This window comes from Amphiura filiformis, chromosome 15, assembly GCF_039555335.1.
Source record: "Amphiura filiformis chromosome 15, Afil_fr2py, whole genome shotgun sequence".
Lineage (NCBI taxonomy): Eukaryota > Metazoa > Echinodermata > Ophiuroidea > Amphilepidida > Amphiuridae > Amphiura > Amphiura filiformis.
Window position 1 is genome coordinate 41,829,592 of NC_092642.1, and position 14,264 is coordinate 41,843,855.

The 14,264-nt window shown below is 34.7% G+C and overlaps 1 protein-coding gene across 2 annotated transcripts in view; it reads left to right on the top strand.

Moving 5' to 3' along the window:
• Positions 1-1,851: 1,851 nt before the first annotated feature.
• LOC140171654 (ATP-dependent clpX-like chaperone, mitochondrial) overlaps positions 1,852-14,264 on the top strand; it is a 42,180-nt gene continuing 29,767 nt past the window's right edge. Inside the window, exons 1-3 of one of the 2 annotated variants that reach the window (XM_072194947.1) lie at positions 1,852-2,029; positions 7,219-7,601; positions 10,989-11,267. In XM_072194947.1, coding sequence (XP_072051048.1) covers positions 7,496-7,601; positions 10,989-11,267 — 385 coding nt within the window. In that variant the 5' untranslated portion in view covers positions 1,852-2,029; positions 7,219-7,495. The remainder of the gene's footprint in view (positions 2,030-7,218; positions 7,602-10,988; positions 11,268-14,264) is intronic. The other variant, XM_072194946.1, reaches the window with a different exon arrangement.

Sequence of the window (14,264 nt, forward strand, 5' to 3'; positions counted from 1 at the left end):
AGAGTATTAAATACCGTAGCTCTTCTGGAGCATTCAATGGGAGCAGTTTTAGTCCATTTACAATAGAATGTAAGAGAGAATGGTAAAACCAAGGAGAGCTAAAAATCACTCTCCTCTATCAGATTTTAGGAGAGCAGTAGAGAGTGATTGCTCTCGCTCTCCTCAAAAGGCAATCCCTGTTTACTGTATATTTATATTTTAAAAACGAAATCTAATGTTACTCATTGTAATTCATCCTTTTGCCGGTACATCCCTTTTTAAAGGGATTGTCTGATGGCATGGTCTTTCAAGTCTTCAAAGTTTAACTTGCCACGAAATCGGTTGACTATGGATGTTTTTTTCCAAATTTGGGGAGGGGGTGCATGTTATGTTATGTTATGTGGAAAAGTATACAAAAAGTCCCACAATTTCAGGTTTTTTTTTTATTTTAACGCTTTTTTTGGACAAAATAGGTACAAATTTTGGAAAGAAAGTTCACTTTTCACAAAATCGCCCCCCAGGGAAAAAAGTCCACTTTTTCGAAATCAGCACCCCCCCAAATGAAATCCTGCGTACGGGCCTGCTTGCTTCGGTGAGATTTTGGCCCGATATATGCTCCTGGAGCAGCATTCAAAACATATGCTCCTGGAGCATGTTGGACTTAGAATATTACGCCAGATTATTCATGATCCAGGAGCATCTGCTCCTAGCCTCCTAGAACATAATTTCGGGCCAAAATCTCACAGAAGCCTACGCCGCTCCTTCACTTTAGATCAAGATGCTTCAGCCTAACCAACCATTAGGCCTAACAGATGAAATGTTCACCATTTGTGTCAAATATAAGGCCTATGTAATGAAATGATTAGTTTCCCGTCACCCGCCCTCACAACTTTTTCAATTTGACCAAACTTATTTTCATATAGGCCTAGGCCTAAAAGTCAATTATCTGAAAATTGTTGATTAAAAATTTCAAGTTATGTTACATTTCAGCGAATCATTATTTTGTATCATGGTTGGTAACTGAGGGATCAGAGACAGAAAGGTGATATTCGACCACTCGCCTAGCATCATGCTAGCGAGTGATTAACCACTCGCCTTTAAAATCTAGACGGCAAGGAGAGACATGCCGCATTGGACTTTTTTGAAAGCATCATCATTTGGAAAATGTGATTATTTTTGACTAAAGAAATTGTTTTTGGAAATGGGGCAACTTTGGGAGTGTAGAAATTCCCTGATAACGATTCCTCTATTCATATTTTTTTTTAATTTTTCAAATCAACAAAATGTAGCCTTTAGGCCGTATAAAATTAATGTTTTGGTTCTCGTCCAGAGGATTTTCATGAATTGATGAGGGAGGGAGGTGTGTTTTTTTGTGTGTTTTTTTTTCCAATGTAAAATTAGCATTGTCAGTAGTTTTCGGTCTTCTCCAACAGTGCTCGAGGAAACGATGAGGCCTTTTTTTTTTTTTTTCAAATGTGAGATTCTGAGGATAAACCCCTAGAGTACCACAAAAAGACTTGGAAGTGATGCTTGTTCTCTAATAAACTTATTTATATGTAGGGGGGCCTATGAAGATTTCATAAATCATTCCAAAGACTAAAAAAATTGAAAAATCTAAAAAAAAAAAAAAAAATCAGACAAATCCCAGTAATTTTGGAGGGAGGGGACGAGAACCAAAATATTAATTTTACACGGCCTTATGCAAAGAATTTAAATATTTTGTAATTTTAGGGGGGTATTTCTTTTGAACCCTGGATATATTGTGACTAGGCCCTAAATGATTAAGCAATATCTAGAAACACATTGTGACGCGTGATGACGTATGTTTGTTTTGATTGCGAAATTTGAGACATATGCAAATTGATATTTTCAGCTGTCGGCTGCAATACAGGTTGCTACCGGTTTTAATCGCACGCTAGGAAAGAGTATCTTCTCTGGTGGCTAGACAGAAAATAATGTGATCTGAAGGATTCAAGGGCTTGATTTTTAAACAGATTTTGGTAAGTGCACGATCAGAAATCAGACGCCTCCAGGCCAGGTCATTGTTCGGGTAAGCTTACATGTACGTTCACTGTACGTTACCGGCTTTATATTTTCACGACGACCTTCGACCTGCAGGGAAATTCCAAGTCGAAGGAAAATTACTGAGGAATTAATTATGTAATGGGTTGCATATAAGATCAATAGATGTGGGCCAAAGTAAAGCATGTGTTTGTGTACGTGTCTGCATTGGCGGTGGATATTGTATATAAACATTAAAGGTATTTTATGGATTTAAATTTTTCTATGGATAAACGTAAATCATGATGAGTAAAGTCTAAATAAACTAGACTATAATACAACTCTACAGTACCAGTGGCAGTGTGTGAGTACCAGCCACGATTTTTATGACTTTTTTAGACTAAAATTCGTACAGGTCATTGCTGGTAGTAGTCATGGTAGTTGTAGGTTTTTCAAAACCAAACGTTCTCATGATGTTTGTAGGACTTGTTCTCACTGCTCAGACTGCAGCCTAAGTTAGTCTGAAGTTAAAGCCATGATATTTTACTCAAGAATTGATACATGGATAGTTTATTAATACGCATTCGATGCTAGAGTGCGTTGCTATCGTTTATAACATTGTATAGTATTCGGTCGAACAGCGGTACAAATTTTTGCACCGGAGGTAATTTATTCCGTTATATTGTTGAAATGTGAATGAAAGTTATTTCTTTTGAGCAAGATTTACCTAATTTTAGAGAGTCTAAAATTTTACTGAAGTGTGATTTTAGCAACATTTTTGATGTAATCGCCTGCCGTGATCGACTGTATTTAAGGTTGAACTTCCATTGCTTTTCACGGTGTCATGCTTCAGCGAATTTGACTAGGGGGAGGTACCGTACTAGTGCATTTTGAAATCATTTAATAATAGAGTATGACATGAGTATTTATTCAAAACACATAGCCTAGGCCTGCAATTTATTTTTTTTAAATCAACCATGAATGATCTTAGGTCTAGGTCCAGGGACACTCCAAAGCTGAAAAAATAAATAACAGAAAAAAAAAAAAATAATTTTTTTGAAAAACAAAAATTTAGGGGTACCGCCATTAAATTGGTCACTGATTTGATATCATATAAACGCTTTACCCAACAGGCAAATATAAATAAGTGACAACAATACAGTCATGTGTTTAAGACAAGGTTCGAAATGTCACCCCGGTTTGACTGACAAATTTGCCAAAAAGTAAAGTTATTGCTAAAACAATAAAATACACTTTTTCTGTAGTGAAATTTTGTGCAGAATCTGAATCTGAAGTCAAAAATACCTACAGTGCTTTCGTTTTCAAAATCCAAAATTCCTATGGCAATTTCCTATACGAAAAAGTGTGTCCAGGGCTCTAAAATGGGCATATCAGATTGTTAAAAAAATCCAGGCTTTTTTGATATAGACAGTGAGCACCAATAACTCAAACTTGTTATAGCCAAGTATCTTGGGCACATCAAGTTTGAATTTTAAGTCCATAGGTTGATTATTAAAAAAGCCTGGATTTTTTTAACAAACGCATGTATTTTTTTCACGCCCTTGAAAATTAAGGGGTAGGGGTTACATTTTGTGATTTTTCTGAATATTTATAAACAATAATAAATACAAAATTATTATCAGCATTTAGCTTATTAAATGCTGAATAGAATGAGGGGTAAATCTTCTTTGTAGTACCTTCTGATCAAATTTTATGAATGTTACAAGCCATTTGTCGTCCAAAAATTGAGTTTTTTCGTGAATCTTTTGTCACGGCAAATGTCAATTTCCAGTGACCATTACAAGAAAAATAAATGATCAATATGGAAAATAATGGTTTTGACTGAAAAGTACTACCCTAAATTAATGAATAAAAGTGATAAATGGATCATCATTAAAGGTTAAATGGGTATAATCAGTGATTCTAAATGAAGGCTCCAAAATTTTGTCACGCGAAAATGACCCAAAATCACTATTTTTCTCAAAAACTATACTAGGTACAAGGTTTTAAGTGGTAAAATTAGAAACTACAGACAATTTTACCCCAGAAATGACCTATAAGCATATGTTTTATTGTTATTTTCACCCTCAAATATTTTTTTCACGCTCGTGTCAGTCAAATCGGGGCGAGTTCTTGAATGCTGTCTTAAGGCAGTCATGTGTAAAGTGGTACCATTGCTCGGCTGATCGACTACACATCATAATGTATTAGCTGCCAGGTCCAAATTTTATAGTATTCTATAATGGTAATCACTGCATATATACATGTAAGTATATGGTCATGTTTTTTATACTGGGACCCTAAAAAAGGTGGTGCTGTCACATTTTGCTACATCATTTTGTCTACTTATTCCTATATTTTTGCTAAAATTCATCATGAACAAATGGTTTTGGTCTTATTTTGAAGATAAATTATTAATCTAATGAATTAATAACAAATACAATTAAACAAATGTATTAATTAATTACAACAGCTTAATTAAGTTAATTAGTCAGGGATGGTGCGGAAGTGGAGGAGCGGAAGCGGAGGAGCTCTGTGTAATTCCAATGGGAAGTTGATGTTCATTAATAAAATTTATGCACTTTGTTGCCTAGTAGAAGTAAAAATGCATTTTGCATAATGTTAATCTGATTTTTTAATATTCTATAACTATAATTGCTAGTTAATCTTAATGAACTTAGTAATTAAGGATTTAACAAGCTTTTAATTAATGCAGTGGAATGTGGGTCATACAACACAATGGGCTTTAATTTTGCATGCATGCATATGAAATAAATTTCAATATTGTTTTATCTTTGAAATATGAAATAAATCTTCTAAAAGGTGATTATTACAGTCAAAGGATTTAATCTGATGCCATATTGATCTCTGGTTATTGTTAAATAGTTTATTGATGTAGGCTAATTGTACATGTATTGTACATGTACCTTTGTTACTAATTATTCACTTAATATTGATTTTTGGAACATCCTATATAGGAATTGGATATTTAAATTTGATATTATAGCAATTCTGTAAAATATTTTGAATATATCTTCCAAATTTAATGGCACTTAGGGAAATTTTACATAAATTAAAAAAATTAATTTACAACTTTTTTCACACCCTGTATAACACAATGGGCTTAACAAATATAGTGCAAACTATACATTTAATGAAAGGACTAACTGTGTACATTCCAAATATCAAGTTCATTTTCCAATTTAATATACTTTGTAGAAATATTGGAGCGGTAAAGAAATTTAATTTTTTCGGTATTTTTCAATGGAATCACCCTGTATATTTTTTGGTACACCCTGTATATCCATTCAAACTTTACAGATTTGCAATCATGACAATATATGCTTTCTAAAAATGTATACTTTTACTAGTTTGGGTGAAAACTTTTTGAAATATAATCAGAAATACAAAAAATGAGTTGATTTTTGACAAATTGTAAGATGTGACACAATTGGGTCCCACCTCAAAAAACATGACCATATACATGTAGGCCTATAAAGGTTTTTTTTCTCAAATGTCCATTTTATTTTAAGGAGATTGGCATAAGCGGCGGTTGAAGGGGGGTGGGGGCAGATTCTCCCTGTGAGAAGTCTTGAGAGGGGATATATAAGGGAGGAAAAGGGGAGGAGGGATATATGGAGAATGAGGGGTCCTACAGGAAGGGAGAAAGAGGACAAATGAAGAGAAAGAAATAATGAGAAGTAAATAAAATAATAGAAAGATAAGGACATATTGGAATGACAGGGAGAGTGAGAGCTATGACAAAAAGAAAAGAAAGAGGGGGAAGAAGGCAAGAGAGAGAAGGATAGCGAGGGAGTGATAAAGTTAGTGTAGGCCAAGGAAAGAATAAGTACAGAGAAAGAAAAGAAAGGAAAATAAATGTAATAATAATTATTATAAATCTTAACACATTTGTTAAAATCAGCACTAAGCAGCCATTCGATGACATCAATGCCGTTGTGCCTTACGTAATTAAAGAGCCCAGTCAGATGTATTTCGCACCTGCCAAGCACAAGTCGCCCAATTTCGAAAACTGGACGTTGTCATGTACACTCTCATGAATATTGATTGGCAACATTTTCCAATATGTCAGCGCTCTGATAAGACATAATAAGACACAATAAAACAATGAGCGTTGCAGCCGGCTGGTCCCACCACTCAGCTATGCTTATGAATAGAGTCACTTGCACATGGTTTGGTTTTTCAGAAACACATTGTTAACCCCCTGGACACTACTAGTCATCTTCAGCATTTCTGACTTGAAATACTCATCATTTGCCAATTATGACTCTAGGCTTTTGAACTATAAATTTATACTAGTCAGACTTGTATTTTTTGCAGATGATCTTAATACCCATACCCAGGGATTGAGTTTTAAGGCGTGCGAGTGCGACGCGCACGCGCCGCACGCCTGAAAATACGCCGAGGTGCGATTTTCGCACACCTAAAAAAAAAAAAGTTTTTTTTTTTTGGATTTAGAATGTCCCTGGAACTTAGGAAATATTTTAAAATTAAAAAAAAAAAAAATGACAAAAAGATTTAAAAAAATTATAAATTCATGTTCAAAATAGGCAAATTTATAATTGATGTTCACATTACAACCTATTTGTGAAGTAAAGAAGCATACAAAACAAATGCATTTTAAAATCATTCATAGATTATTATGTGAACATAAGTTACAAATTTGCCCATTTTAAACAAGAATTTATAATTTTTTTAAATCTTTTTGTAATTTTTTTTTTAATTTAAAAAAAAAATCCAGGGACATTCTAAAGTTCCAGGGACATTCTAGGGACATTCTAAATCCAAAACAAAAAAAAAACCTTAAAAAAAAAAATTAATTAATTACAAATGACACTAGCAATAAGTCCAAAGTCCAGGGACATCTATGCAGTATACACCATTCATTACCCCAGAGCTTAACCATGGCCAGTTAAAAAAGGACATGTATGTTGTCACAAAATTTTGCTAAGTTTTAGCTGAAAATGAAATCATAGTCATACACCAGTTTTGAAAAAAGCACACCTTGGTTTATTTAGGTGTGCGATTTGCAGCACACCTAAAAGCACACCTTGGGTTATCCAGGCGTGCGATTTACAGCACACCTGTCACATTGCAAAACTCAATGCCTGCATACCCTCCTTGATTGGTTCAAAATTGGACACAATATTCATTTTGGCCAATCGGCAGACCTCATAGGGTTAAAATTGATCTACCTGCACTGATTTTTCATTCCAGATTGCAGTTTATAAAAGTTGATCCGTCCATGTACATTATACAAAGTCAGGTTTTCTTGACAACCTTGAGGATAACCGTGCCAGCTTCCAATCTCACCACAGTCGTCAGAAAGGGGCTACCCATCGCCGACTGTTTCTTCCCGATGCTAGATTATACCAAAGATCAAACTGGATCACCAGGAGTGGACCTGCAATTGCACCGTGACTTCTTTCTGCCTTTACTGGAATAATAAAGGCAGTTGTAGAAAACACTTACTTAGAAAACGTTTGTTGTTATAATGCCGACTACAGCCAAGTTGAAGTTGAATGTGAGCCATGTGAGGCAAATTCAGTTTATATTGAGCAGACAAGGACAACCTAACCATGTTTGCGGTCGTCTCTCAGGTAAGTCCATTTCAATTAATAGCAACCATCAACAATGTTTATCCAAGTAATACAAATTATAGAACGTGTAGCTGTGGTTAGCAAGTTTGAAACAAGTCCACATGAATTCAGAGCTCAGAGTATGGTTTTAGCCTTAAAAATCTCCTTTTTCAACTATCTGCTTTTAAATGTAAATGAAAATTTTGAAATCAAAATCTTATTTTCGCAAAAAAAAATGGAGTTAGGTCTTTGTGTCGCTGATCTCTCGACATGAATTTTAAGCCAAACAAGTGTGGATCACTCCATTATCCGTACGGTACTGTGATCTGTCCTTTGAACATGTAATTTGCTGTTCAGCTACAATTTGCTAATGTCTATGTCTAGTCAGAGAGTGTTTTGTAATTATTTTATTACACCTTTTTGTGGGTATCATTCAGCATACATATTACTAGAGTCTGCAGAGCGAGTATTTACTCTGTGTCTACGTGACTTATATAAGAGATGCTGCTTTACATATAAACAAGCCTAGTCATTATATAGTTCTGTTATCAATCTGGTATCATAATGTCAACAGCAGTTATCGGATCAGTTGGAAAATTCCATTTCAGTTCAGGTCCAAGTACTACCTAGTCTAGTACGGTATGGGACATCCTGTATTTTTAGGATATGTTTACATCACAAAGTAATGAATTGGATCATGAGGCATCTTTTTGGAAATCAAGAAATACTAGTATGTTTTAAACAGAAATAGAATACATGTAGGGCAAAGTACACTAATCAACAATCAACATTGTATACTATATGTATCTATTATAGTACGAGGCACTACATGTAGGCTAATAGTAGTACTAGTACTTGGGCCTGAACTGAAAGTTTGAAGCAAATCGGATATATGGTTTTCATCATTTGCATAAATCTATTGTCTTTGTGTAGTTTTTATGTACCGGTACAAAAATATAGTTTTGAGGGAAGAGTAATTTTTTGACAATATTTTGCAAAAAGTATAGAACTTTGCACATCTTTTACACAATTATCTTATCTGGTTTTACACCCATTGTATATACATGGGAGCATGGGAATTCAACTAAGATTCAAGAAATTCCCCTCCTGCATTTGTGACCAGCTCCAACAAAATCCGAAACAAGTAGCCAGTTAATAGGCCTTTAAAGGTGACATTCCCATAAAAAAAATCAAATTTTGGAATTCTTAATTTCATGGTATGACTGTGGGACTATTAAGTGAACTTTCAACTTTCAAATCCTTGAAAGTACTTAAAATTGAAGAAAGGTAAAATACAGTTGAACTATGATAATCCCTATTCAATCCTGTGTGAAGCAGTAAACTAATTGGCCATACTTAGAATAGCAATTTGGCAAAAATATCAAGGTATCATTTACAAAATTATCCATACCGGTAGGCCTACATCTGAAAAGTATTGATGCTACATAATTGATATAATGTAATTTTGGTATCAATTTAAAGTTTATTGTCTAGTGCTTACATTTTTATTCAAATCATGAAATGCAAAAAATGTGACTTATTCCTGGTTTTGTCAGAGGTGGTCACATAGACTATCTTTTTATAATGTTCTGCATGCTGACTGTAGGCTTCAACTTAAAATTCTTGAGATTTGAGATATTTTCTCAAATCTCAAAAACCACTTTTATACTAGGCTTGTTTCTGCTCATTTTAAATTTAATGCATATTTCATGCTGGTTCCAATTATATATTCATGAAAATTTACAATTCTGAAATTTTTGCATTTTTAAAACAATCAATTGTTACAATATTATGGCTTTAATTTGGAAGGTACCAACCAACATTCCGGTGTACTCATTACAAAATCTGCATATACCCCTACTCACTCAACTATCTTTTTTCTCCTCTTGCTATATTAACACTGTTACCACTCTTACACTCAGTGACTGGTTACAGTTTCCTCTCGTACTCTTCTTAATTTATTACTTCCTTTATTACTTCCCACTTCCTTTTAAGTTCCTCTCCTCACACTGGGACATTATTCCAGAGGTGATAATCAGTACAAATGATCATACAGGGATGTGCATGTGTTGCAAACATGGGTCACATTTTCAGCCTTTTGGTATCAATGACCCCTCTTTCTAGGCCAATTTTGATATGGATGGGTCATTCTTTTCAAAATATTAATTTATTTATTTTGAAAAATAGCCCAATTTTGCCTCACTTGAGCCAAAATTTTTGAAAAATGTCAAAAAAGTTGTTTAAAAATATAAAATTAAGTCAAATATTCTGAATTAAGGTAGGGCCTATATACCGATGGGTCCAAATTTTGTGAAACGTAAAAATATGGATGGATCCATTTACACATTTTCATTAGCACACCCTACCCAGACCAAACTTGAGTACCTCTTTCCCCGGTGTCTCATCCACTACCAAAATTAAGATGGTAACACTCTGACATGTCCAAAATAAACATGAATTCTGGAGTGAAGTCATGTTATAGGGTATTATCATACCACTAAGGGAAACATCAAAGAACACCGCTAACCTGATATATTTTCGTATCTAGTCAGTGAGTGCGTATTTTACGCTTTATATCTTGTCAGTGAGAGCGTATTTACTTAAGCCCGATCACGCGTGTTGGCGAGGTACGCAGTATAAAAGGCGATTCGCGTAAAGCATGCGTGTAAAATGCACGCAATCTGTAATCTGTGAACAGTCATCTATTTTTTTAATGTTTTTCCTATTTTTTTTATAGCAGCAATTAAAATGTTTAAAAACGTAATTATTTCAATATTTAGAAAGACTTAGTGGTATGATAAATTCGTTATTAGGTTCAGCGTCGGTATAGTGCACGGAATTATCGTGCGCTCAGTGTCATACTGGGTTCAGCCTTGGCTTCACCCAGTATGACACTTCTCGCACGATAATTTCCCGTACCATACCTCCGCTTCACCTAATAACTAATAATGTTAGACATGAAAGGTAAGATGATGTTAACCATCTTTATAATTGTAAAAATGGAGCTTTCATGGCATATTTTTCTAGTTGGTTAATGGTTATTTTGCTTTTCATTTAATACGGTGCCTCAGATTGTGGATATGAATAGTATGTATACCTTGTAATATTTGCTTGTGTATAAAGGTAGTGGCAGAGGCTCTATACTATAGAGGTAAAATAATACATGTAGGTAAATTAAATATACATACGTATAAGTTTTCACTATTTCCCCCTTCCCAGGGAAAATCATGCACATGGGGGACAAATAGAACCCATTACAATGAGCCCTACTGCATGAGTGTGGGCTCTATTTTTCTGATTATTTGACCACAAACACTGCTAGCTCAAGCACTCTTCCCAACACACCTCATAATATTATTCTGTATTCAAAAAATTTTCATAACTTGACAATTGATTGAATCCTTGCAGGTCCACACAGAAGTATATCTCAAAACCCAGCCCACCCAATCAACAAAGCCAGGCATCATATTCTAGGCTGCTGTAGTAACCATACTTTCTCATCCTCCGCATCATCATCGTCGTCCATATTACATCCTACCGTCCATGGCAACGTGAGTAGAAGAGCATTGAGTACATCAGCATCATTACTTAAATGTACTAGTAATAGTGGGAATAGCGATAGTGACCGCAAACCTGTCCATTGTCCATCATGTGGATCAGAAACCTGTCATGTGGAATCTTTTACAGGTAAGCTTAGCCATTTCATTTTATAACAAAGTAAAGAATAAGGAAATACCCACATTCGGCTAACCGGCTTAGGTCATACTCAAAGCATAGGTCAGCTGTATCACAAAATAGCACAAGATTTTGTATTCATTTGTACACAAAAATAGCCTTTAAAAAAACTCGACAAAATTTAGCTGTTCTTGATTTTTTCTTCAAATATCATATCCTTTTTGATCAGGATTAAAATATAAACTTGTAGTCACCAACGAAAAAGTAATCAGGCTCTTGGCTCTTTTTAAGGGCTGGGGTATGAACGTTTGGACAGTATTTATTTAGGGACATTAGAGCACATCAGACATGTCGAATTGCATTCTGAATACGAAGAATGTCATTCTGATATCAAATAATTTTGATTTTTTGAAATTCGCAATTTAATACACATTTTATGGCAAATCATTATAAATTGATATTTTTGATATTTAACGGTACTTGAAGTAAACTGTGTAAATCTGATGAGTTATACTTAAAGTGTATGTAGGTGGGATGAAAAGCCGACGATCAATTGAAAATTTTGACCTTTCAGTATAGAAGATATGGATTTTTTTCCCAAAAAACCAAAAAAAAATTAGGTTTTTTTGTGTAAAAAATCCATAACTTCAATATGAAAGGTAAAAATTTTCAATTGACCGTCGCCTTTTCCTCCCTGCTACATACACTTTTAGAATATATCATTAGATTTATATAATTTACCGAGGACTGTTATATATCAAAAATTTGAAAAATATCAAATTTTTATAATTTGTCATAAAATTTGTATTATATTATGATTTTCAAAAATGAAAATTATTTGATATCAGAAAGACATGCTTCAGTATTCAGAATGCAATTCGATAGGTCTGAGGTGCTCTCATGTCCTACAAAAAATACTGTCGAAAAGCAATAAACGCTCATTTTAGATCCCTTAAAGGAAGTGTCCGGCAATCACAACATTAGGTCTTATATGTTAGAAAAATAATTATCAAGCACGAATCACATGGTTTTATTTCAAACAAACTCATATTAACCATAAAAGCGAATAAAACAGCCATCTCTCAACACGCAGCGATATTCAAAATTCCCGCTACCGAAATTGTCTAGAGCAGTGGCGTCCCAATAGTTCAATGAAGCCTGTCCACAAATGAGCACAAATAACCATGGCGTCACTGCTCTAGAACATTTCGGCGCGGGAATTTTGAATATCGCGTGTTGAGACGGCTGTTTTTATTAGTTTTTATGGTTAATATGAGTTTGATTGAAATAAAACCATGTGATTCGTGCTTGATAATTATTTTTCTAACATATAAGACCTAATGTTGTGATTGCCGGACACTTCCTTTAATTACCTACAGGTTACCATAAAAGGAGCGATTACAGAGTAGGGTGCAACTCTACTAGTCTCATTACAAGACTGCCCTTCCCCAACCACAAACCCTAGCCCTAAACTTTGTAAACGAGGACTGGACTCAAGTCTAGCAAGTTGTACCCAGTTCGGTAATTGTACCCCATAAAATAGCTCCCGGTTACCGTCTTCTATAACATGACCGGCAAGTCGGCAACTACTTTTTAACCTCAAACTCTTGTCGGGCAGGAAGTCTCAATACCACGTATGTGACTTGCTACCACAAAATGAACGTAAAGTCGCAAGTTGGTAGTTTTGAGACATCCTGGCTGACTGAGTTGATGTTCTTTGTTTGTCGTGCACACATACAAGCCAGTTAGCATACCCTTCATGAATGGCCCATTATGGGCTCCCATTCACAAAGAACATACATACAGACATACTATTTGGCTTGAAGTTGAACAGGTGCTTGTGAAACTAAGAACACCAATGCAGCAGTTTTTGAAATGCAATCACAAATTAGGAACTTTTGTGTGTGTTTGCAATGAATGGCAGCAACTTTAGTACAGCTCTGCTCATTTTTCCCACAATGCAACAGAATCTTGTAACGCCGACACCGCTTATTTCATGTAATTGGGAAAATGGAGAACATTGAAAAGTGAGAAATGACAAACATGGACAAATCAAGCCCTTTTTTGTTTAAACATTCAGTGGCCATCAGTAATGTACAATGCAGACATGACAAGTGCTATCTTTTACACATATTTACATAAATATACATAAATTTGTGTGCACAGTACTTGTTACATATTATATTCCTTTAGGAATTAGAATTGTCACATTTTATAAAGTAGGCATAATTGATCGATCCATTTGTCAGTCTGGCATCTGATAGAGCATTTAAAGCAGCACATGATTGCAGCATATGTTTGGTTGCCCTCAGCGACCCAAAATATTAGAAATCTTGGGTCAGGTTTTTTTTTTCAACCACTTTTTTAGAAGAAACCTTAAATTTGGACAGTATCATTGGGACATTTTATATTTGTTATTCGCTTTTGTTATTTATTCATACCGGTATTTGATTAAAAACAGGCAGTATTTCCATTTAAATTCACTCCAAAAATGTACAATTTTTTACCATAAAATGATCAAGCATTTGTCAATACTTGCCTTTTTGAAAGTGGAGGAAAAATGAAGGAAGAGCATATGAAAAAAAAAGGATCGACCCACCGACTCTCCAAATTTTTGTCTTGGAAGGGCAACCAAACAATTTTTTTGGCCTTATATATAACACATGGAGATAACTGCATGATGAGTGCAAAGAATGACATTCATGTACACCACCTGGCATTTAAAATGAAAAAAAAATGTACTGGTACCGGTAATATATTTAAGGTGATTGTACTTTTGTAAAGAACATGATCAATTATATGACATCCTGAATTTGTATAAAAATGTATGAGCTAAAAACATGGGCACCTGGACTGTGCAGTAATATTGCACGTACCAACGTGACAGATACTAAATGGGTTGGTTTAGATAGGCCAGTATGAACCAGTTGACTCATACTGAATATACTCGGTCTTCAGTTTCCCAGAAGAGATGGTTTACCTGTACTGTACTTTTCCTAAAACAGAAGT